Genomic DNA, 22,447 nt, shown 5'->3' on the forward strand with positions numbered 1-22,447 from the left:
AATTTAAGGCGCAAAATAAAAATACACTTTATAGATAATATACCTTATCCTTAACTATGTTTCATCATTTCTTAAAAACTAAGTGTCAGAATGTCTTTAGATGTAAAAACATTTCTTAATATTTAAACGGAGTTTTGATCACTCTTTTTGCTAGAAACAAATACATTAACGGTTTAATGTTATTAAAAAACAACCCCTGGAAATTTTAAAAAGCAAACTGAAAAAGTAGCTATACTTATATGTTTTTATTTTCTAAGAAGTTATACAATAAAAAATCGCTGTCCGTACGTTTGTATCACAATTTTTTTTTTCACAAACTTTTCATTAAAAGTTACTTTAATTAAACAAGAGTTTCCTACTATTTTTAAATTAGTCGATAAATATTTTATCAAATTCGTAAAAGAAAACTCAGTTTACTAATAATTTACGTTAAAGTTCATTTACTGAAACTTGAAACTTAAGAATAACTTCTAGAGTTTTTTAGAACTAAATACAAAAAAAAAACTTTCATAGTAAAGTTTATTAGTCTTTATATACATTTGTTTTAAACAAATAAGAAAATATATAAATTGCCTAAATATTATAACAACTCATGTACAAAACAAATAATACATTTATGTACAAAACTCTATAATAATTCACCAAATTTTAAGTAAAACAAATTCTTACTCAACTCAATGTCTTAAAATATTATGAGCGAATTGTATATCTGCTTGCGGAGTTGGCCTATACAAAAAATTTGAAAAAATAAATAGTAAAAAAATTCATGATTTTTAAATATTATAATATACACTTATGGTGTAAACATTAAACTTCAAAAAAAATCTATAAACACTAAGATTAAAAAAATAAGGCGTTCTTGAAAAAGTTTTTTGTATGAGTTACATTACTTTGTTTAATAAAAAATAACACTTTAGTTAAAACAATTACACACAAAATTTAAATTAAAACTGTAAAGGAATCAAAAATTAAGTTTTTTATCAGTTTTTAACTGATATTCAATCAACTTTTAAAATTTAACATTAACTAAAAGGTTGGAAGTATTTACTTAGGGCTTAAGAAAAACCATCACAATAATCTGTTAACAATTGTTTCATGTTATCATTATATTAACATTTTGTACATTATTTTGTACATAACAAGTTATACATTAACAAAAGATAAAGTTTAAAGATTTGAAAAGCATTTTACAACTCATAGAAATTGAACTCAATAAAAATACCTTTATACTGTTTTTTTATAGAAACTGTTTTAATACCATATATTTTTTAATAGTAAAATTTTCATATTACTAAAGGTATTTTCATATACTTAAAATTTTATTAATTTTTTTTTTGTTATATAATTTATATCTTCAAATTATAAAACATCATTATAACAACTTATATCTTGATATTATCAAAAGCGTCTTTCATTAACTTGTATCCATACATCGCGTCTTCGTCACCAAACTTATTATACACGTTTCTTCCTGTAAATTAAAATTTGAAATAAAATAATTAATAAATAACACAGAATAAGTTTAAGATACAATAAAATATAAGAAAATTTATGTAGTTTAAGATTTATAGTTTATAAATTAAAAACTTTTAAGGTGTGAAAAGTTTAGTATATAAATAACAAATTTACAACCTCTTAGTTGTGTAACGGGATTTATCAAAATAATCTTAAACTAAGAAAGTTTACTATATATAATGATACAAAACGATTTCTAAAGATCATCGTTTAAAATCGAAACTACACAGACTTTTCGAAAAAAAAAACATTTTACTTAAAAAAGGATTTAGGTATATAAATACGTAATTGAAGGTTTGCAAAAGGTTTTCTTAAAATTTGTTCCATGTTTTTAAAAGTACAAGCATTTTTTATCTAATCTAGTAAAATATTAAAACTATGGTAAAATACTGTTTTAAATAGTATCAAAATATTGAAAGGATACAGTAAAGCTTCACAGAATAATATTACTTAAAACTCTAAACGATATAAAAAAAAATCTATATGATAGATTTTTTGCGTCTAATAAAAATTTCATTATTTTACATGTAAAAATAGTTTGAAACATTAGGTTTTTTCAGGATTCCAGATTTTTGGCAATCCTGTAATTTATAAAAAATAAACAATAAAGTTTAACAAAAGTTCATACTTTATTATTTATGGTTGTACTTTATAAAAAAAATCAAGATTTATTAAATAAAATTTTTATTAATTCTCAAACCTCCCCTCTGTTGGAAAACGGCGCACAAGTCGTCAACTTTCCTGCCGAACCCCTCATCGTGTATAGTGACGTCATAGAGGCTGTTTATTGCCGACTGGCACAACTCCTTCGCCGTGATTGGCCACAAGTTTTCCAACTCGACAGCTGATTGGTGCTGGGCGTACCTGAAGGAATTGTTTAATAATAAGTATTGAAAAAAACTTAAATTTAAGTTATGCGCAAATTCGAGAGAATCTGCAGGAACAAACAACTTTAATTATAAAATAAATAATAATAAAATATTAACAGTTGGTCGGAAAATAAAAAGGAAAAAATATCGTTATAAATGTTGCTTAATCTGGTAACATTTAGTTACATCAAAGAAAAAAGTGTACTTGAATAAATTGTAAAAATAATGCAAGTTTATATCAGTACAACACTTAAAATATATAATAATCAATAAAAACACATATTATAAGTATATTTAAGAATTTATCTATGAACTTTCGTTGTTTATAAATTACTTATGAAGTTTTATTACAATGTCAAATTTCATAATTAGCTATTTAAAAATACTTTTTTGAACACTTCTAATGCTTATTAGATTATTTCCAATGATACCAGTCTTTATGTTATTAAAATTTGAAACTACGATAAATATTTTACTCCATATAAATTTGTATACAAATTAACTTCGTAAAACAAAAAGTTAATTTATATTAACAAAATATTCTCATGGTAACCTTCAGTGTGTAGAGAACTAAAGTTATCTTTAAAACTGTTTATTTTAACTAATATTTATTTTTAGACAGACTTGTTTTTGTAAATAACTTATTATTATCTTGTTTTGTTTACAAATTGTTTTAAAACAATGTTTTCGTAAACATCTGTGGTGATATAAATAAATATTATGTTTTTTTTGTTTATTCAAGAAATTGGACTTAGTGATTGTTTGTGATACTCTAAGTTTGTTTTGTTCACTTTAAAACAAATAAAGTATAGTATATAGAATAGAAATATACTATATTTATAGGAAGATTTATAGATTTGTAGTTATTAAAATATTTAAATGGAAATAGAACTTAATCAAAAACGGTAACAGCAAAAAATTGTAATCATTTTAAATACATAAACATTTTTTTAACTTTATAAAATTTTATCTCTACTTATAAATATTTATGATGTGAAGATAAAGTGTTGATAAGTAGTTATATAAAATAAACTTTATAATTTTTTTTTCTTCAAGATTATTTATGTGATACTAATAAATTTGAGTATAAACTGGATTTTTTTTCAATTTTTTTTTTATATTATCTAATTAAAAATATAAAAACTCTATTTACCTGTTTTTCCGGAGTTTTTGTTTTACGGATTACATTGAAACATAATAGTGTATTTTTAAAAATAATCCTATAAGCTCTTCAAATTAATTTACTTAGGTATTATAAAGTATTTGAGTGAGTAATTTACTGTCAAATGCTACAAAACAGCTTATTTATAGTTTTAAAGTAGTTATATTTTTTAAAAACTTTAACCAACTTAAATTTTACAAACTATTCACCAAACTTAGTTTATTTTCTAAATATTGAAAGTACTTCGTAAAAATCTAAAACAGTGATTTTTGAAAAGGGTTTGTTTTCAAAACTATAACAAACAAGTAAAAGCCGAAAATACCGCATAAATTTTACGTAACAACCTTATTAAAATTTTTGTTTTTGTACTTTAAAATTTTGTGTTGCAGAAAAAATTTGTGCAAAAAAATAATATCTAAAATAATATTTTGATATGTTACGTACAAGCCAAACTTTAAATGACTCTAAAGATAAAATTTTAAACAACTTACACGAGTCAATTTTTACTTTTATAAGAAAAATATGTTACATATAATAACTCGTGAGCAACAAGTGATATTTACAAAATTATTACTTAAAATTATTTTCTATATATTTTTCTCATTTTTGCAAATGTTTTTAAAGATATATTTATCAAGCTTAACAATAATACATAAACTATAACACAAAATTTTACAAAATTATATCACAAATACGTAACTACTTACTTCAAATATTATAAGTCTAACTCTAAAATTACATCTTACTATGAGTATTTTTATAATATTATTTTATTTGTAAAGCAGTATTTTTAATCAATAAACTATTGCGAATTAAACATGTGTTTGAAACAATTAAAATAAAATTGTCAGATTACAAAACATTATTCCATTTTTTTAATCAAAATTTGTGCGAAGTTAAGTCTATAACATATAAAATTAGATTTACAAATAATCTTCTCTTTATTCATACTTCTGTAAACTTCTATTATTGTTAAAGCTTTTTTTATATGGTCGTTAGTTTTAATAACATATATTACTAATGTATGTTACAACTGACTTACTAAAAAATTAAAGTCAGCTAAAGTAATTATATTAAAAAAAGTTGTTATACAGTGCTTATTCACTTATCCGGACAGTTTCGGTCAGAAGAAAATTCATAAAATTTCAATAGTAAACACAAAAATTAATTCAAAAAGTTTCACAACTTTTAAAATTCCATGAGTTTTCTGCTAAAAAACGTGGAAAAACTATAAAACAAACGTCTATTATTTCTAATTTTATTAAAACTTCAAATAAAAACTAGTTTGTTAGGAGTGATATGTGCCCGTTAAATTGTCTTTAAACTTAGTCAAAGTTTCCCGTTTTCTTTATGTCTGTTTTTTTTTCTTTTTAAGTCTTTCATTTCATTTAAACAGATAAGTTTACATAATTTTTGTTTTTAATGATAAATTTAATTTATATTTTCTCTTAAACAAAAATTAATAGTTTTTAAAACTAACAGTTTTTAAAATTAATAGTTAGGGCAGGTTGAATTACAAATGATGAATTTTACTTGCTAGACCCTCAAAAAAGGTATATAGTTGCAGAGGGTTAGTAAGTCCGATGTTTTTCTACCAAAGAAAAAATAAATTAATTAACCTTAAGTTTAGCTTTTACTATTTATCATTTTATTATATATTACTTACAATTACTATGTATTTGTTTTTACCATAGCACTTTTATTATGCATTGCATTATATGCAGCAGTTATATTATTATATGAAAAAAAATGATTTTTTGTAGTTATCCGGGTTTTTAGTTATCCGGACATGTTTACAGAAAAATCTTGCCCAACGTGTCCGGATAAGTGAATAAGCACTGAACTTGTAAAGTAACTACTTTTACTATAATTTTACTATTACTAATAACTTATTTACTTAAAAGTAAAATAGAAGGATATAAATGTAAAATTAATTTTAATAAACCATATTACAAGCAAATATTATAATTTTTTATCTTTTGTTAAAAACACTTTTTTCAAATAAGTTGTAAATATTTTATATATGTTATTTTTAGATATAAAATACAATGATTATAGTAATTTAGATGTGTTTTGTGAGTATATTTGTGTTACAACTTGCAACCTTGTGTCTTTTTTATGTACGATTCTGTAACAGTAACTAATATTCAAATTAAGATGCACTGTAGTAGAAGTTCAACTTAGAAGTAAAATGGTGTAGGTAAATGTTATGAAATAAAAATAATTTTGTGTTAACATAATAATTGTGATATCAATAAGTATCATAGGAAAATTTGTACTTGTTAAACTTATTTCTTTAATTAATAATAATGTAAAAATATTTGTTTAATTAATCAATACTATCTTAATATTTGCTTCTGGAATAAAAACAACTCTGTTTGTATTATTGCAGTTTAAATTTTGACTCAAAATAAAATGCTTGCAAACATTTTTGTCTCGACAATTCAAAAGCTAGACATTAATTACGGATTTCCTCAAGTTTACAATCTTGAGAAAAAAAAGTTTTACGACATAATTTCAAGTTACTCCCCAATAAGAATTATATTTTCCGAATGAAAAATATATATATTTACTACGTAAACAATTGTTAACTACAGATTGTGAAAGAGAATAATATTTATTTTTATAAACAAAAACATCATTTTAAATATTTAAAACACTAGTTATAAAATATTTCAGCGTAGTAAAAATTTTTTGTTACACTCTGAATTGTAAAAAATTATATGGTGAAGTTATTTAAATTTTAAAATATTTTCAACGTAGTGGTATTTTTTATGTTAACTCTGCAATTAGAAACATAATATAGTGAAATTATTAAAACTGTAAATTAACTGCAATGTAGTAATTTTTTTTTGTTAAATTCTGAAAATAAGAATATAATATGATAAAGTTAATATTATTGAATTGTAGAATAATTTTCAACGTACTAATTTTTTTTAGTCTTATTCTAAAATAATTAATATAATATAGTGAAAATACTTAAATTAAAAAATAATGTTCAACGTAGTAATAATTTTTTATGTTATACTCTGAAATAAAAAATATAACACAGTGAAGTATTTAATCTGTCAAATAATGTTCAACGTACTAATATTTTTTTCGTTAAATTCTGAAATTTAAAACATACTTCGGTGAAGTTCTTTAAATTAGAAAATAATTTTCAACGTTATAACATATTTTTTAGTTACATTCTGAAATTAATAATACAATACGGTGAAAATATTTAAATTTAAAAATATTTTTAACGTAATAATATTTTTTAGTTACATTCTGAAATTAATAATACAATAGGGCGAAGTTATTTAAATTGTCAAATATTTTCAACGTAATAATATTTTTTCGTTAAATTCTGAAATTACTAATATAATATGGTAAAAATATTAAATTGTCAAATAATTTTCAACGTATTAATTTTTTTTTTGTTACATAAGTGAACTCAAAAGTCAGCATTGCAGCTAACTACATGATTGCCGCATCAAATACCGCAAACATGTTTTTAATAATCGGATAACTAAGTTAAAAGTTAATATTTTTCATACGAAATAATTCAGTATATTGAATAAATAAATAATTTGGTTTAAACTTCATAGAACTGCTTTTAACCTAAACTTATTTTAATCGATTGATTTAAATGTAGAAGTAATTTAAACTTAAAGTATTTTAAATTATTAAGAGTCTATATTATGTTGTATATTTTTAATTTACTTATTTTGTTAAAAAAATCTTGTGGCAATGACCTAAAAGAAATTTTTAACAAGCATGTATGAATTGAGTTTAAAAACCGTTTCTATTTTCTCTGGTTTACTGCGAATAAGTGCGTCTTGTATATCGACAAAAATAAACAATTGTTGAAATATATAATTTAAGTAACTATAGCCTAAAGAAAAAATTGCGAAATACAGACCTCTGGTTCTAATTAATAATAAAAAAGAATTCTCTTAAAGCTTAGTTCCTATTCTTTTACTCTTAAGACTTAGTTGTTGGTCTCTGGAAATATTTCTTTTAATATTTAGTTCTTATTTTATCCAATTAAGACTATAAGGTATGTTATGGTTTAGTTATTAACTAAAAATATGTTAAGGTTTATAATGTTTAATAACTCAGTAAACTACAGTAAACTTGTTTAGAGAAAAAAAAATGTTTTATCTTTTTGAAATAAATTAAAAACTTTCTTAAGGAAGTTTTAATTAACAGTAATAACATAATATTTATAATATTTTAAATTGACTAAAAAATAAAAAATACATTATAAAAACGCGAGACAAGATTTATACAAAATCATGTGATTATTAAAATTACTTTAAAGTAAAACATTTACATGATGTTTTTCAAAACAAAGTAATAAACTCATTTAAATAAAAGTAACGTCAAAGTAAAAGATGTAACTAAATGTTATAACACCAAAAATTTTGCATAAAGTTCGTGATACAACTAAGCTTACTATTAAATATTTATTTTTTACCTTTTAATTTAAATCATATTTAATTTACACTATTTACAAGAGGTAAAATATATATAAAATCTTACAAATTTAGGTAAAATTAAAATAGTTTTAAGTAAACTTATTTCATACTAAACAAATCTAATTTTGTATTAATTTTTGCAATATTATTTAACTTTTTGGTTTTTGGTATTAATTTATTCTAAATGACCAAAGAACATATAACTATCTTTAAAATGAGAATTCTTTTAATTACTGCAAGACTTTTATTATTGTTGTAGTATAAATTAAATCAAAACTTCATTTATATACTTGTATACATTTTTTCTTTTAACTACTATAAGAAAACTATTAGTATGTAATTAATTTTTACAACTACTTAAGTTACTGTTAGATTTTTTATCTAAACTTACTATTACCAAAGTTTTTGCAACAAAATAGTTTTTAGTAAAAAAAAATTCCCAAAGGCTTACATGTTTACTTCTAACAACACTACTGCGTGAGAGAAAAACGTTTTACGACGTAATTACTGTCTAAACTGACTCTGTGTAAACAAAAACTGGTAATTTAAGTGTAGATTGAAAAGAGGTTTTAATGATTTCAAGGTGTTACTTATTACACATATTAAAATAACTTAACAACAAAAAGAACAAAAAAATATATTTAAAGAATGTTGTACTGAGTAACAAACTTTTAAAATCATATTTGTCAATTTTTGTTTAATTTTTAATAATAAAGAACTAAAAATTTTAATTTTATTAACCTTTTAGAGACGAACACGTTTTTACTTAACAAACTTGCTATCTACATTGTTGACAATTTAATCTTGATGTTGTACAGTTAGTTTTATATTTATACAAAAAACCATCAAATTTTTATTATCATATTACCAATTTATTTTTTTTTTTAATGTAAAAACATAAATTCAACCAACCTTTTAGAAACGAACACTTGTTTACCGTCTGTGGCGTGAATTTTCTGCAGAAATCTGATCAGTTTGGTGAAAAAATCTTGGCAATTTTTCGTTTTTAGTTTGTTGATACACATTAGAGTCAGTGTGGCTACGTGGATGTATCTGGAAATAGAAGGAAATATTAACAATAAAATTATATGTAACATACTCTTTAAAATTGTGAAATTAGACAACACTTGATATGCAAAAGTATATTTAAAAAAACTAAAGTAAGTAAACTTGTATTTAACTTTTAGCTACGGTAAATTATAACATTTTCTGGCCCGTTTTTTTAGACTGAAAAAATCACTAAATTTTTTAGAAGTCTATTTAATAATTGTGTAAAACTCTAAAAGTTTAAAAAGGAAAACAGCGCTGTATGCAATTTTATGTGTAGATAAATTTTAATTTATTTCAGTTTAGAACTAGACACTTGAAGTGTAATCACTTGGCTTTTGTCAACTTAATACTTAAAAACCACTTTTTGTGAAAAAGTATTAAGTTATGTAAAACACTTGTGGATAATTATCAAAAACTATTTACGTTATCTTTAAGCATATATCATATTAAAACATATTTTATTAAGTATAAATATTGCATGAAAAGTTATCTGAAAAATATAAGTTATGTTTTATGTATAAACTTGATTATAAACTTGGCTTTTTAAAATGCTTTACAAAAAATATTAAACTATTGAAAAAACAATTACTTATTATTATTCTAACATTTTCTTTTAAATGAAGTCATTACCATACAATCTAAACACAATTATGTTTATTGTTAGTAACTAACAAACTAGAAAAAAAAATATTCTATTAAAACCAGATAGCTAATACAGTATTGTAAAAATTTAATGTAAAATAAAAAGTATAAGATATAATATTAAAAAATTATGCAACATATCTTATTGCTCAATGTTTGTATCAAAGTTTTATTTTATTTTATAAAATTAGAACAGTATTTTTATATATTATTGTATATTTAACTTTATGATATAACTTTATTATGTTTTCCAAATACTAAAATATATAAATTTTTTTGTGTGTTATATTTACATTCTAAACAACTTTCTTGAGCCATTATTTAAATTTTAAATTATCTCTAGGTTAAGATTATTTAATTTTATCAAATTTTTGTTTTTATGAATGTGTTATATATAAATAAAAGTCTTTAAAATTAAATTAAATTGTCTTTAAAGAAAAAAAACGAGTATGCATCTAAAGTTGGTCTAAAATTCATAAAATAATAAAAATTTATAACATTTAAAATGTCAAAATTTAATATTTCTTTATAGCTTATTGATAAATTAGGTAAAAATTACTTTAAATTAAAATCTTACATAACAATTCGTATTTTATAGACTACTTAAAAAATAAAAGCTGTAAATATTTGTAAGACAACTGCAATAAACAAATTTGAAATCATGTGTGGCAGCTAAACATGTTTTCCAAGCATCATGCCAAAAAAGTTACATAAAATTATTATGTTGAGAAAATTAAATCAAATGTATGGCGTGTAGCCATAATACTTGAAAAAATATTTTGTATATTTGTGTTTTAGTAGAGATCACATTTTCACAAAGGAGGTAAGACTTATATACAAACTTTTAAAATATTCTTTTATTTTTATCTTATAAACTAACCATAGTATGTTTATTAAAAAATATTTTAGTGGGATTTTACTAAAAAAAACTTGAATTTTGAACCAACTTTGAAAGATAATTTTAAAAGTTAGTGGGATTTTATTCTTTAAGAAGCAATAAATTCTGATAAAAAAGTTGTTTTCTATAAACTAGTAACATTTTATATATTTTTTAAAAAGACAAAACTAATGTTATTTATTAGAACAAACAATTTCAAAAACAAATTCAAACCTAAGCTAAAATTTTTAGACGATTCATAAACAAGAAACCACTAGAAAACTAATCAATTCTAATAAACAATTTCAATAAGTTGTGACGCTAAAACATGTTTTTCAAATCATTCCAAAATAATTACACAAGGTACTAAAGTGCGATATTTTAATTAGGTATATGGCGTGCAGCTATAAGACGAAAAAAAACAAAATTAAAATGTAGAAGAGATTCTTTACTTTATATCTTTAACAAAATAAACTTTCAAGCACTTCAATTATTATGAATTTTCTGTTTTAAACTTTTTTACGTTGATTTAAAAAAAATTGAATAAAATTTCTAGAAAAAATGAAATGTTCAAAGCGTTTTACATGTTTTTTTTATTTATTGTCATATGATGTCTTCCAAATATACGTGTATTTTCTGTGTCTTATTTACTGACGCAAGGTTTCTAGTTATAAGTTTGAACTTGAAAAATACACTTAATGCTTTGTGTAGGCTAAATACTAAAATCTAAAAGTTATTCTTTTGGTTTATAAACTAATTGAACTTTGAACTTCTGTATTCAAATCAAACAACTATAATTCTTAAAATTTAAAGAAATTCTGTAAGACTTTGTTTTCAAAAATCAACTTTATGTTAGATTTTACTCTAAAAATAAAACAGTTTAAATTCACAGTTACTTTATTTTAAGTTTATACTTTTCAATTTATATAGTAGGCCAACTAACTATTATATAAAAGAAAAAAGTAAGAGAAAACCACTTTTCTCACGTGACTGCTTGTATTAGATTAATTGTAAAAATTACTAACTTTAAACAAAGAAAACAAAATATAAAATGTTTACTTAATTACGAAATCATTTAAACAAACTATTATTACACTAACCTAGCAGGTTGATCAATGTCTTGTTTTTCGCATTGAGCTAACAGCATGAACAAAGTAACAGAACCAAGCTCGTTGTTAGTAAGTTGAAGTAGCAACGCCATTAAACACTGGCATAACAGTTCATATGTTTCATCGGTGTATGAAGTCTGTGAAAAATTATTTATATTATATATTTAATTTTAATATTAAACATTGGCATAATAATTCATGTTTCATCTGTGTATGAAGTCTGTGAAATAAAAAACAATCAAACTAGTTTTAAATACTGAGTACACGCAAAAAAATTGTATGATTATGTTGATAAAAAAAAGTTATTACATTTGTTATAGTTTTAAATTCGTTTAATATTTTGAATTTAAAAATGATATAATCTAAAGTAATAATCGATTATAGCAAGTTTCAAAATCTATAAATTAATTAATTTTTAATATTCAGCTAAATTAACTTATATCTTCTAAAAAGTCAAAAAGTCTTTTTAGCTCTTACGTAAACAAAAAATATTAAAAATATGTTGTTGTATGTGTACTGAAATGTATTTTTTTTAAAGTTAACATGAACAAGAAATATAAAGAAATTACTTGTTCTACTGTGTTCTATGTAAAATAATTATTTATTCTAAATGTGTCTTTTCAAAATGAAGCAAAGTAAAAAGCTTACAGTAGAATTTAATACTGTTTTGTATCTGACTTTGACTATTTATATTTTTACTGATTTGTTTTTGTTTTTTTTGTTTAAAAAGAACTCTTGTGCAGTTAAATCAAATAAAATTTTTATTTTTTTGTGTATTTTTGTTTATTTGATTCTTATTTGTTTTAAGAAAAAAAACTATTTCAACTTTATGAAAAATAAAATTTTATCTTTTTACAATCTGAAATTATTTATAGGAAAACTTTTGTACAAACTACTTATGTTTTATTTTTCTCTGTTGTTATAATTGTTTCAATTTGATGTTTGTAACAAAAAACTTATTGCTTATTTTGAACTTATTTATTTCTTTTATCTAAGAAATGAAGCATAAATATATATTAAACATTTTTTTTCAAATAGAAAATATTGTTTTGTTCTGTTTTGAATTATTTTGTCTAGTTTTTTAATTCTATATTATCATAATTGAACGACTACACACGTAAAGAATTTTAAAACAAAACTTAACTTCTCAGAAAAGCTTACCTAAATATATACACTTCATAGATATTAAAATTATACAAAATATTAACTTTTTATTGTTTTTATACAACACAACTATGACATACTTTTTTGTACGATATGTTCTCAAGTGCCGTATTTATTTATATAACCAACACATACTTGAGACCACTCTAATGACAATAGACTGACGCGTTGAAACCACAAATCAAAAATTTACACATAAAATTTTTAAACTAAGTGATAACCGCAATAAAGGTAAATTTAATTTTCAAAACTGCAAAAGTTGTTGAGATAATTTTTTAATGATAAGTTATAAAAAGTTTTAAATGAAATGGTTTCGAGTTTCATGCTGAGCTTTGAAACGACAATTACCTTTTATTAACAATAACAACTAGAAAAAAAAACAGTAAGGTTAATTGAAGTACGTCCAGGCAGATGGCTTATTTAACTTTCTTTGTTTTAAAGCTAACATCATGGATTAGACATCTTTTATGACAGGCCATACGTTGCCACGTAACTAAACATTCATTGGTAATTTAATTTAATTTATAAAAGTTAACAACGTAAAACCTACTAAACAATCATTTTACCATTTTCAACCAAGCTAACCCTGTTACAGTACAAGTGATTTACTTAGAACGAAAGGAAATATTTTAACAGTTTTGTTTTTAAATAAAAGTTTAACGTTTCTAATAATGCATCTGTACTAGGGTTCGCCAAACATTTTTTTCAAAGTAGCACCCCTACAGGCCTCATAACACCCCTACAGCCCCTTTATAACTCAGGACCCCTTTTATGGCTCCCTAAATCTCTGAAATGTCCCACTTTGACAAACCATGTCCTAAACAATTTTTTATATCATATTAAATTAATTTTCAACTAACTCTGTTGTCGCAAAGCTGATTGACGAGGAAGGAGAAGAAGTCCTCCTTCTTGAACACTTGGACGGCTTTTATTACGTCACAGTACGACATGGTGACGCAACAGACCACCTTCATCACGTCGTAGTCCTGATTGGTTGATTGTGACGTCATTTTGGCGAATTTGACGAAAGTTGGCGCGAAATCGATTCCGACTTGCTTGCTGGCGAAGTACTGCACATTCAGGTAAGCTCCTATTACTCTGTAGAAAATAATAAATATTTAATTAAATTAAATAATAATGCTTATTTTGATTGTTTTTGATATTAATGTTAATTTTAATAATAATTAATGTTAAGAGTTTTATGCTTATTTTGTACTTTAAATTTAATAGTTAATATATATTTTTTTAATCTTTCGGTGAAATAATGAACGTTGAAGTACGTTCCTATCCAAATAATGAAAAGATTAATAAAATAAAATAGAGATTCTTTAAACTATGAAGAAACAAAAAGGTTCTTCTTATAACAAAAACCTTTTTATTTATTTATTTTTTTTTTTGATTATTTTCTGATTTGTTGGTAAAATATAACTCAATTTTTTTTTCGGAATTATGATTGTACTAGAGCAGGGTTTCCCAAAGTGGGCAATATCGCCCCCCTGGGGGCGATTTTAGTAATTTGGGGGGCGATAATTAGTAAGGGGGCGAAAGGGTGGGCGATAACTAGTAAGGGGGCGAAAAGGGGGCGATTTTAAGATTTTGGGCTGTTATGAGATTTTTACTTTTTTTCTTGCTGTTTTACTAATTTTAGCTTGCTATTATTTATATATAGCTTTTTGAGACTCCGTAGATCTGTTCTTAAATTTATTTGAGAGCAGTGAAACGCCGTTAGTTGAAATAAAGTTTTAGCACAAGAACATCTGTGATAAAACAAAATATATATAGTATTTGTTAGCTTATATAGATATGTTTTATTTTGATGAAAGTTTGTTTTATGTTTTAGTGGATTTCATGTGTATTCATTACACTATTGCATATAACATATTGAAATTTGTCAATTTGTAAAAAAAAAACTATGGTAATAATTTTTTTAGTTTGCACTTTTTGATGTTTTTCAAAGTGCGAACTTAAGCGGAAGTCTACTATGTTTTTTTTAATGATTTATGTTTTAAAGTTGTTAATAGTTTTATTTTGACCTGGTTAATTTTGTAGTTCATATTCGTCGTTTTACATTACACTAAAAGTTTTTATAGCATAGTGATAAAATTAAAATATTTGTTTGAAAGACCTTTATTTGACAGTTTTTTGTTATTACTTGTTTAATCTGTATATAACTTATATAACTATATAACTAGTATCTGATTGTAAAATTTTGATAACCATTAAAGTTTTAAATTGTAAAATGATTTTTTTGTTTTTAAAAGAGTATAAATTTGTGGTCTCTATTTTATATGACTTCAACTCTTTCATTTAAAAGTTACTTAAACTCAATTTTAACTTCTAACTTGATTTATTATGGTTAAAAAAGTTATTATTATATAAGGAGTTTTAGACTATTAATACAACAGTTTTTTGTTTTTTCTTAATTCAATTATATTAGCAATTAGAATATACTTAGTTTATTTTAAAACTTCAACACTAGCTTTTAGTTTTTCAATATTTTACTCTGTTAAATTATTATAGGCTAATAGCTAGAAAAAAAAACTTTTTAAACAAAATTTAATAAGCCATCAAAAAGACTGCTACAGTTACAAAACAAAATTTTAACCAAGTTAAAAGTTTTTTTTAATTGACTACTTTCTGTTCACAGAATTAAGTGTAGAACATTGGAATTTTTTTAATTAAATTAAGAAAAAAAGTTGTTAGAATTAAGGTTTAGTTCCCTAAAGATTATTCCAAGTCAAGTACTATTTCATGGTATTCTACTACGATACAAATAGTTTAAAAAGTTTAAAATAAAATTTTTAATATTACAACTAACTTGCTTACAATATATCTTAGTATTGAAATTAATAAATTTACTGCATTAACTGAAGCTGTTGATGAAACCACTTTTCATGTGAGAAAATCAACCAGTCGGTCAAACTTCCTCTAACTAGATCAGAAATTAATTTTCAATTTTTATTTTATTATGTGTATAATAAACTGTTTATTTTTTAGTTTTTTTAATATCTGGTAAAGTTATTTTAGAATATGCCTATTTATAAAATAATTTAAGTATTTTGTGCGGCTTAAATAAGTTACTTAGTATTAACTTCTAAATGTCCGAAATTTGTTATATAAGATATTATTATAATGTCAGGTTTCAGTTTAGATTTCAGATAGGTAACGTAAGGCTCAGATCCAGTCGCAGGTCCAGTCGAATTTCGACCCGCTAAGTAAATTGAAAACTACTTGTGCATAATAAATAAAATTTAGTTTTTTGATACTTAATATTTTGAAATGCGCTTTTATTTCGTTTTCAGTTCACAATATTATTTCCTAGATCACAATAATAGACATGAGTTTATTACAATTTTGCTCGAGTTTTTTAATTTTCTTATTTGTTATTTTTTTAAAATCATGCAGCCCGCTATTACATATTTTTAACGAGTTGAAACTAGAATTTTTTTTTTATTAAGTATGAATTGCTGACTACAAAAATTGTCCACCTCTGACCTAAAAGTTTCATTAGTTTCAAAACAGTTCATTTTTAAACAGGAAATGATTACAGATAACACAAGGCTTTTAAATAATTAAGTATTTTAATACACTTTACTGGGCTTCTAAGAAAATAACTGTAAATTATTTTCTCAAGCCCTGTAAACTACTTTGAACACAAAAGTGCGTGCATAAGAAGTACCAGACTAAATTACATTTCGAACACAACTTTTTTTAGGTATAAAGTTTGTACTCAAAAGAAAAACTAGTTTGTGAAATCGGGGGGGGGGGGGCGATTTTTTTTTAAATTACTGAAAAGGGGGCGATTTAGTAAACGAGTTTGGGAAACCCTGTACTAGAGCTTAAACACCAAAAAGTAAAATAAAATGTTTTTTAATAAAAAAAACATAATAAAATTGTGTACTACCTATTTACCAAATGTTTTAAGGTTATGTAACTCATAAAAACATGAAAATTCTTAAACAAATATATATGTAAAGTTTAATTATATATTTTCTCCCTTATGTAACTCTTAAAAAATAATTAATGACTAATTTCATGCAGAATTGGATTCAAATATATTTTTGTTATGAAACTATTTAAATTTCTTACTTTTTATATGCTCATACTTAATACTGTTTTCAACTAAAAAGATTTAATTAATAAAATGTTTACAAATCTCCCTTGAACTTTATACATAATTACTCATGGTAAATTGAAACTTTTTCTGTTTATACAAATGAAAAGCCTATAGAAAATTGTTAAATTTAAAAACATAAAGTTTAAAAACATATAAACAAAAGTTTTAAACTATTACGATTTTTTAAAACTTAATAAAATAGCCACCACATGGATACAATTTCGTTACAAAATTTAATTTTAATTTTAAAAGCAAAATTAATTCAATTTTTAAACTAATTATCTAAATATAACGGTTGAACAACTTATACGGTTTTTTTCATTTACATTTAATATACACTTTCTTCTACAATTTATACTTGTGTGGTAATTTGTAACTTAGCTAATTTACATCTCAAAGTTGTACAAATGTAGTAAAACTAACCTGAAACAAGCGAGTATTGTTGGGTCCCTGAACGCTTCCTTGGTTGCTAGGGAGTTCTTTATGACGTCACTGAATATTTGCGCGATGTCGGTTAAGTTGGATTCCAAAGCTAAAAAAATAATTGTGAACACATGCAACATGTAAAACTTCTAAAAAAAAACAAATATTTTTTCAGAAAGCTTTGAAAAGTGTTCCAGGGGATAACAAAGCTCAGTGAGATAAATAAAAGAAGGATTTAAATGAATAAATAAATAGCAACACCGACTTAAAAAACAAAAAAAAACATGTTCTATCACATTTCATTAGTATCACTGCAAAAGACATTGGTGTTTTTGAGTAGAAAAAACTTTGCATTAGTATAAATTTAATTTTAAGCCATGATTATAATTAAAACTTGGTTATTTTCATAATTTTGTTATATATTCTTCATAACTCACTCATTATGTCATCAAATGAGAATACTTCTTTCTCATCGTCATCCGTGTTACTCGAGTCGAAATCGGCTATTTCCTGACAAACCTGCTCGTATAATTGGAAACATCTTATTAATAGTGGGGTGTCAAGTATCTTCATCTGATTTGTCAATGTGTTGTTGTTGTTTGCCACCTAAAATATCAAATTTAGAAGTAGGTTAAGTTTTAAAATAAACAAGTATATTTTAAAATTTAAAGATTTTGTTCCTAATATTTATAAACTTTGTTTTTATACAGGTAAATAAGTTGGAATAAGTATAAGATCAAAATTTAAAAGCATATATTGGAATATACGATAACTTTTAGGTTTTTAAGCTTAAAGCTCTTAATTTCCTTGTTTAAAGCAAGTACTATAAAAAACACACTATCAAAACGTTATCCATAATCAACCACAGTATGCTAAAATCTCAGACATTATAAGTCAAGTTACACAACAGACCTTGTTCACGGCGAGTGCGATTTCAATGCACACCATCTTCACAAGGAAAACGTGATATTTCTTCTTGTCCTTGCTGTTCAGCATCTTGTGCAACCCGAAACACTTGACCAGCTGGCACCCCAGCATCAGCGTGGCCTCCCTGGGTTCGGTGGGAAGCTTGTTGGTGAATATTTGGAACAACGCTGACTTCAGTTCCTTCAACCACGAGTTCTCAACGTACATCTGCTTGTGCTCCTGGTCGAACGTGGAGAACAGTTGCGCCAAGCTGGATATGAGGTCGAACTTGAAAGAATCGTTTCTACTGCTCACCTGAAATATTAAAATTCTATTTGAGTTGGAATTTTTATATAATGCACTGAAATGTTCTTGGAGAAAATTAATTTTCTAAATAAATGTTTTAAAAACTAAATAAATTTTAAAAGCATCAAAGAATCATTACGCTTTACAAAAAATTGTTGTTGATTTAAGTTCTAAAAATTAACTGTTAAAAACATAACAACATATATACCTTCTTAACAAGGGTATTAAGCATTTCTTTCAACGCGGGTTGGCACGTTTTCCACAAACATGCGTTGTTCAACAAGGATTTGGATAATATTTGCAAGTAACTCAGCGTTATCTGATCTTTCTCGTGCTTTCTTATTATTTTTGCCAGTGTTTTGGTGAATTTCGGTGTGGAAATGATGGAGTTGGGAAATGTTGTGGATGAAACGAGGATTGAGGCTATTTCGGTCATTGTGACGTCATTGTAGTTTCTGTAAATACGCATTTTCGTTATTTATAATCTTATGCAGTAATAGTTAAACTAGCGATGAAAATTTTTATTGATAAGGATTACGCTAACAAAAAACAAAAATTTCATTTACAAATGTTTATTTGACATAAATAAAAACAACTGCTTTTACTAACAAAAAGTTTATAATTTTATAAAAAAAATATTTTTAAAACTTAATTTGAATCAGACAAATATATTTGTCCAAAAATTAAAAAATCAAATGAATCAAATAATTTATGTTTTAATATTTAAAAACTTAATAATACAAATATATTTGCTCCAGCATTTAAACTTTTATCAAACCAATTATTAAATTCACTTTATATTAGATAGATGTTCGTATATTTGTTCGAGCATGAGTTCTGTTTGGTCTTCACTTATTAATTTATCCAGCGGTGAAAATGTTGAGAGCATTTGAACTCCTAAGTTGAACATTATTTCACCATTTTCTTGTTTCTGTGCTTGCAGGAGTCTGTGTAAAATATTTGGAATATATACATTTTTAATTAGTTATTATTACATTTTTAAAGTAAAAATATTACGTCTTTGTTTGAATAGTTCTTCATACTACATACTATAACTTTACTGTGCTTGAGATAGTGTGTAAAAAATTTAGAAAATTATTTTTAAAGTTCACTAGATAGATTTTCAATGATTGTGTTATTGTTGTAATTTACATGTAAATTACAGCGTTACTAATAATTAATTGTAATTTCAAAAGTATTATTACTAAAATAAGTTTTTATACTAGATTCTGTAAAAGTAAATTTAGTAAAATTGACCCGTTTAGTTATTAATAACTTTTCTCATTAACTATTCCTTTTACCAGATATTTTATAATTAAAAAAGTTCACTAAAAACTAGAACACCTTGATAATAATCTTCTTGAATTTAATATTTCAAAAATGTCTGCAATTTTCGAGTCACCCTTAGACTAAAATTACGTGTACTTAAAAAAATTTTACCAATCTAGTTGCATAACCTTTTATGTTTATTTACCGTGTGCGTGTTTTTATTTTCGTCTCTTTTCACAATTATATTGTGGTTTATTTACATAAAACTTTTTGTTGTATTAAGCAACAATAATATTTAGATAACACACTTTTTTTCAAAATACATACAATTATTTTTAATTTTCCAAGTGTGCTAGTGTAGCAATAGTTGTTACTTTTTGGAAGATTAATGAAACTTAAATATAAAAAATTTACAAGGTTATCCAATACAAAATGTTTGTGCAAATAAAGAGTTTACTTTATTTGCATAATCTACTTTAAAGTTTCAAAACGTGTCATTCAACGTAGTTTGACCATATTAAAGTTGCATGTTTACATTACGACTTTATATTTGCCTTTTATTTTTAATGTTACTGCTCTTTCTTTACTTAAAATAAAAACATGTATTGTACTAAACAAAAATTTAACAAAAACTGTAGTATTACAACAAAAAACTTTTGTTATAAAACTTTTAAGTGACTACTTCAAAAATGAACTTTTTATCGGTATAAAAGTCACTGTGTACAGAGATTATTGAAACTAGAGATTATTGTAAGTTTTTTCTAAAAATAACAACTTTAATGAATCTTTAGACATACATATACAAAAAAAAACAATAACTAAGTTAAGAAAATTTTTATATTTAAAAAACTTTATGTCTTTAAAATTTATTTCTATTAAATGACTTGATTGTATCTACAGACTTTACTAAACAAGTTACATCTGTAATTAACTAATTATTTTCATCCATATTAAAACTTATTAAGTATAAAATCAACATATTTTTTGAATTTTTGTATGTTTTCTACTTTCAAAATTAAAAATGATCAATTATATGGTCCATCATATGGACAAAAAATTTGTAATAATAATTAAAACAAAACTATTTTATTGGTTTTTTTGTTACACAAATAGACATTTGATTAAATAAGTTTTTGTTTGAAATAATATCTCTCGTCGCAATATCAAATGAAGATTTAAAAATATTCTTTATTTCATGATTTTATTACACCCTGTGTAAATATCTAAAATGTTTTAAAAAGATTGTGTTCTCTGTTAATGAACTATATATATTATAACAATTATTTTAGCCATCAGAACTTTCTAAGAGTGCTTTTTTAACACATTTAAACTAAAACAGATGGCATTGAAAATAAAAATTATAGGGTTAGGCTAAAAATGTAATTTGCGTACACTAACTTAATTCATATTTATTTATAGTATTTTGAAAGTGTTCTATTTGTCTAAACTCTAAAAATACACAATATTGCAATTAAATTATGTAAACTTAAGTACAAATAATTTTCTACGTTATTAATTAAGACTTAAAAATTGACTAACAAAAAGTATGTAACTATAAACAAATAAACTTAGCTTAAAATATATGTGAAATTTTTGTTTTTGTCTTATTTAAAAAACTAAATTAACCACGAACATATTTTATTAAAAAAATAAAAGAATTAAATTATTCATAAAAATATAAACATGTTATTTCTATGTACTTTTACTAATAAACCCTATATATGGATTTAAACTGTTTAAATTTTTAATAAGGAAAGATAGTGCAGAACATTTTTTTCGACTTAATCAATTATTTATAGACAATATATACAAGCAATTTAGTTCGATAAACATGCTTGCGCTTAGATCTTATCTGCTCTGCAGGTTTCATAGATTAAGAATTTCTTTATTTTATTTAAAAATGGCAAGCTTGACTTTTGTCAACAATATCAATTAAAGCTGCTTTTAAATATTTCAAAAAGTTTTCGACTAAATTAAATTAAATATATATTTAACATTATAAATATTATTTATTGAAAATTAAATCTTTACAGCTCTGATTCTAAAAAATATAATTTATAAACAAATAACATATAGTGATAATTAATAAATACCAACCTGTGAACGAAATTAAAGGAAATGGCGTGGAAAATCTTTTTTCTTTCAACATCTTCAAGTTTATCTGAATTAAGTGTTTTTGTCATCAGTAACAATGCAGCGAATTTTTCAGAATCATTCTTCGCTCGACTGATGAGCTTCAAAAGTTTTGTTGAATCCGACATTTTATTATTTAAGTATTGCTGAAAAAACAACATATTACAATAAACTTTTTGACATCGTGTGTTTAGTATTTTTAACGTGTTTAATAAAACTTAAAAAAGTTTTTTTTTTTAATTCGTTGAACTCAACATTTTATTATTTAAGTATTGCTGAAAAAATGTGTGTATTTAAAATACCAATTAAAATTGTTTATCTTATTGCTTCAACATATTCAATAAAGCAGAAAAACTTAACAAAAATTTGACATATGGTTAACTAATCTGAAAAAATGTGCACATTTAAAAGGGTAAAGAGCAAAAAACGTAATTTCATAATA

The 22,447-nt window shown here is 23.6% G+C and overlaps 1 protein-coding gene across 1 annotated transcript; it reads right to left on the bottom strand.

The window, feature by feature from the left end:
• Positions 1-1,041: 1,041 nt before the first annotated feature.
• On the bottom strand, positions 1,042-22,147 carry LOC145844191 (neurochondrin-like). The gene is made up of 11 exons (XM_082951561.1): positions 21,970-22,147; positions 19,398-19,550; positions 18,812-19,058; positions 18,304-18,612; positions 17,829-17,997; positions 17,392-17,500; positions 13,712-13,949; positions 11,679-11,824; positions 8,922-9,062; positions 2,216-2,379; positions 1,042-1,471 (listed from the first exon to the last, which is right to left on the bottom strand). Exons 1-11 carry the CDS (start codon positions 22,131-22,133, stop codon positions 1,383-1,385), a joined length of 1,929 nt encoding a protein of 642 aa, XP_082807687.1. The 5' UTR covers positions 22,134-22,147; the 3' UTR covers positions 1,042-1,382.
• Positions 22,148-22,447: the final 300 nt, after the last annotated feature.

The sequence above is a fragment of the Thalia democratica genome, chromosome 9 (genome assembly GCF_965202585.1).
Source record: "Thalia democratica chromosome 9, ktThaDemo2.hap1.1, whole genome shotgun sequence".
Taxonomy (NCBI): Eukaryota; Metazoa; Chordata; class Thaliacea; order Salpida; family Salpidae; genus Thalia; species Thalia democratica.

What these genes read in the sequence shown, in the direction of transcription:
- LOC145844191 (XM_082951561.1), bottom strand. Translation starts at nt 22,133, where the DNA reads ATGTCGGATTCAACAAAACTTTTGAAGCTCATCAGTCGAGCGAAGAAT. An exon ending in ACAATACTCGCTTGTTTCAG is followed by an intron (nt 13,950 to 17,391) that starts GTTAGTTTTACT and finishes TATTTTCTACAG; the next exon opens with AGTAATAGGAGCTTACCTGA. An exon ending in GACATTGATCAACCTGCTAG is followed by an intron (nt 9,063 to 11,678) that starts GTTAGTGTAATA and finishes TTCTATTTCCAG; the next exon opens with ATACATCCACGTAGCCACAC.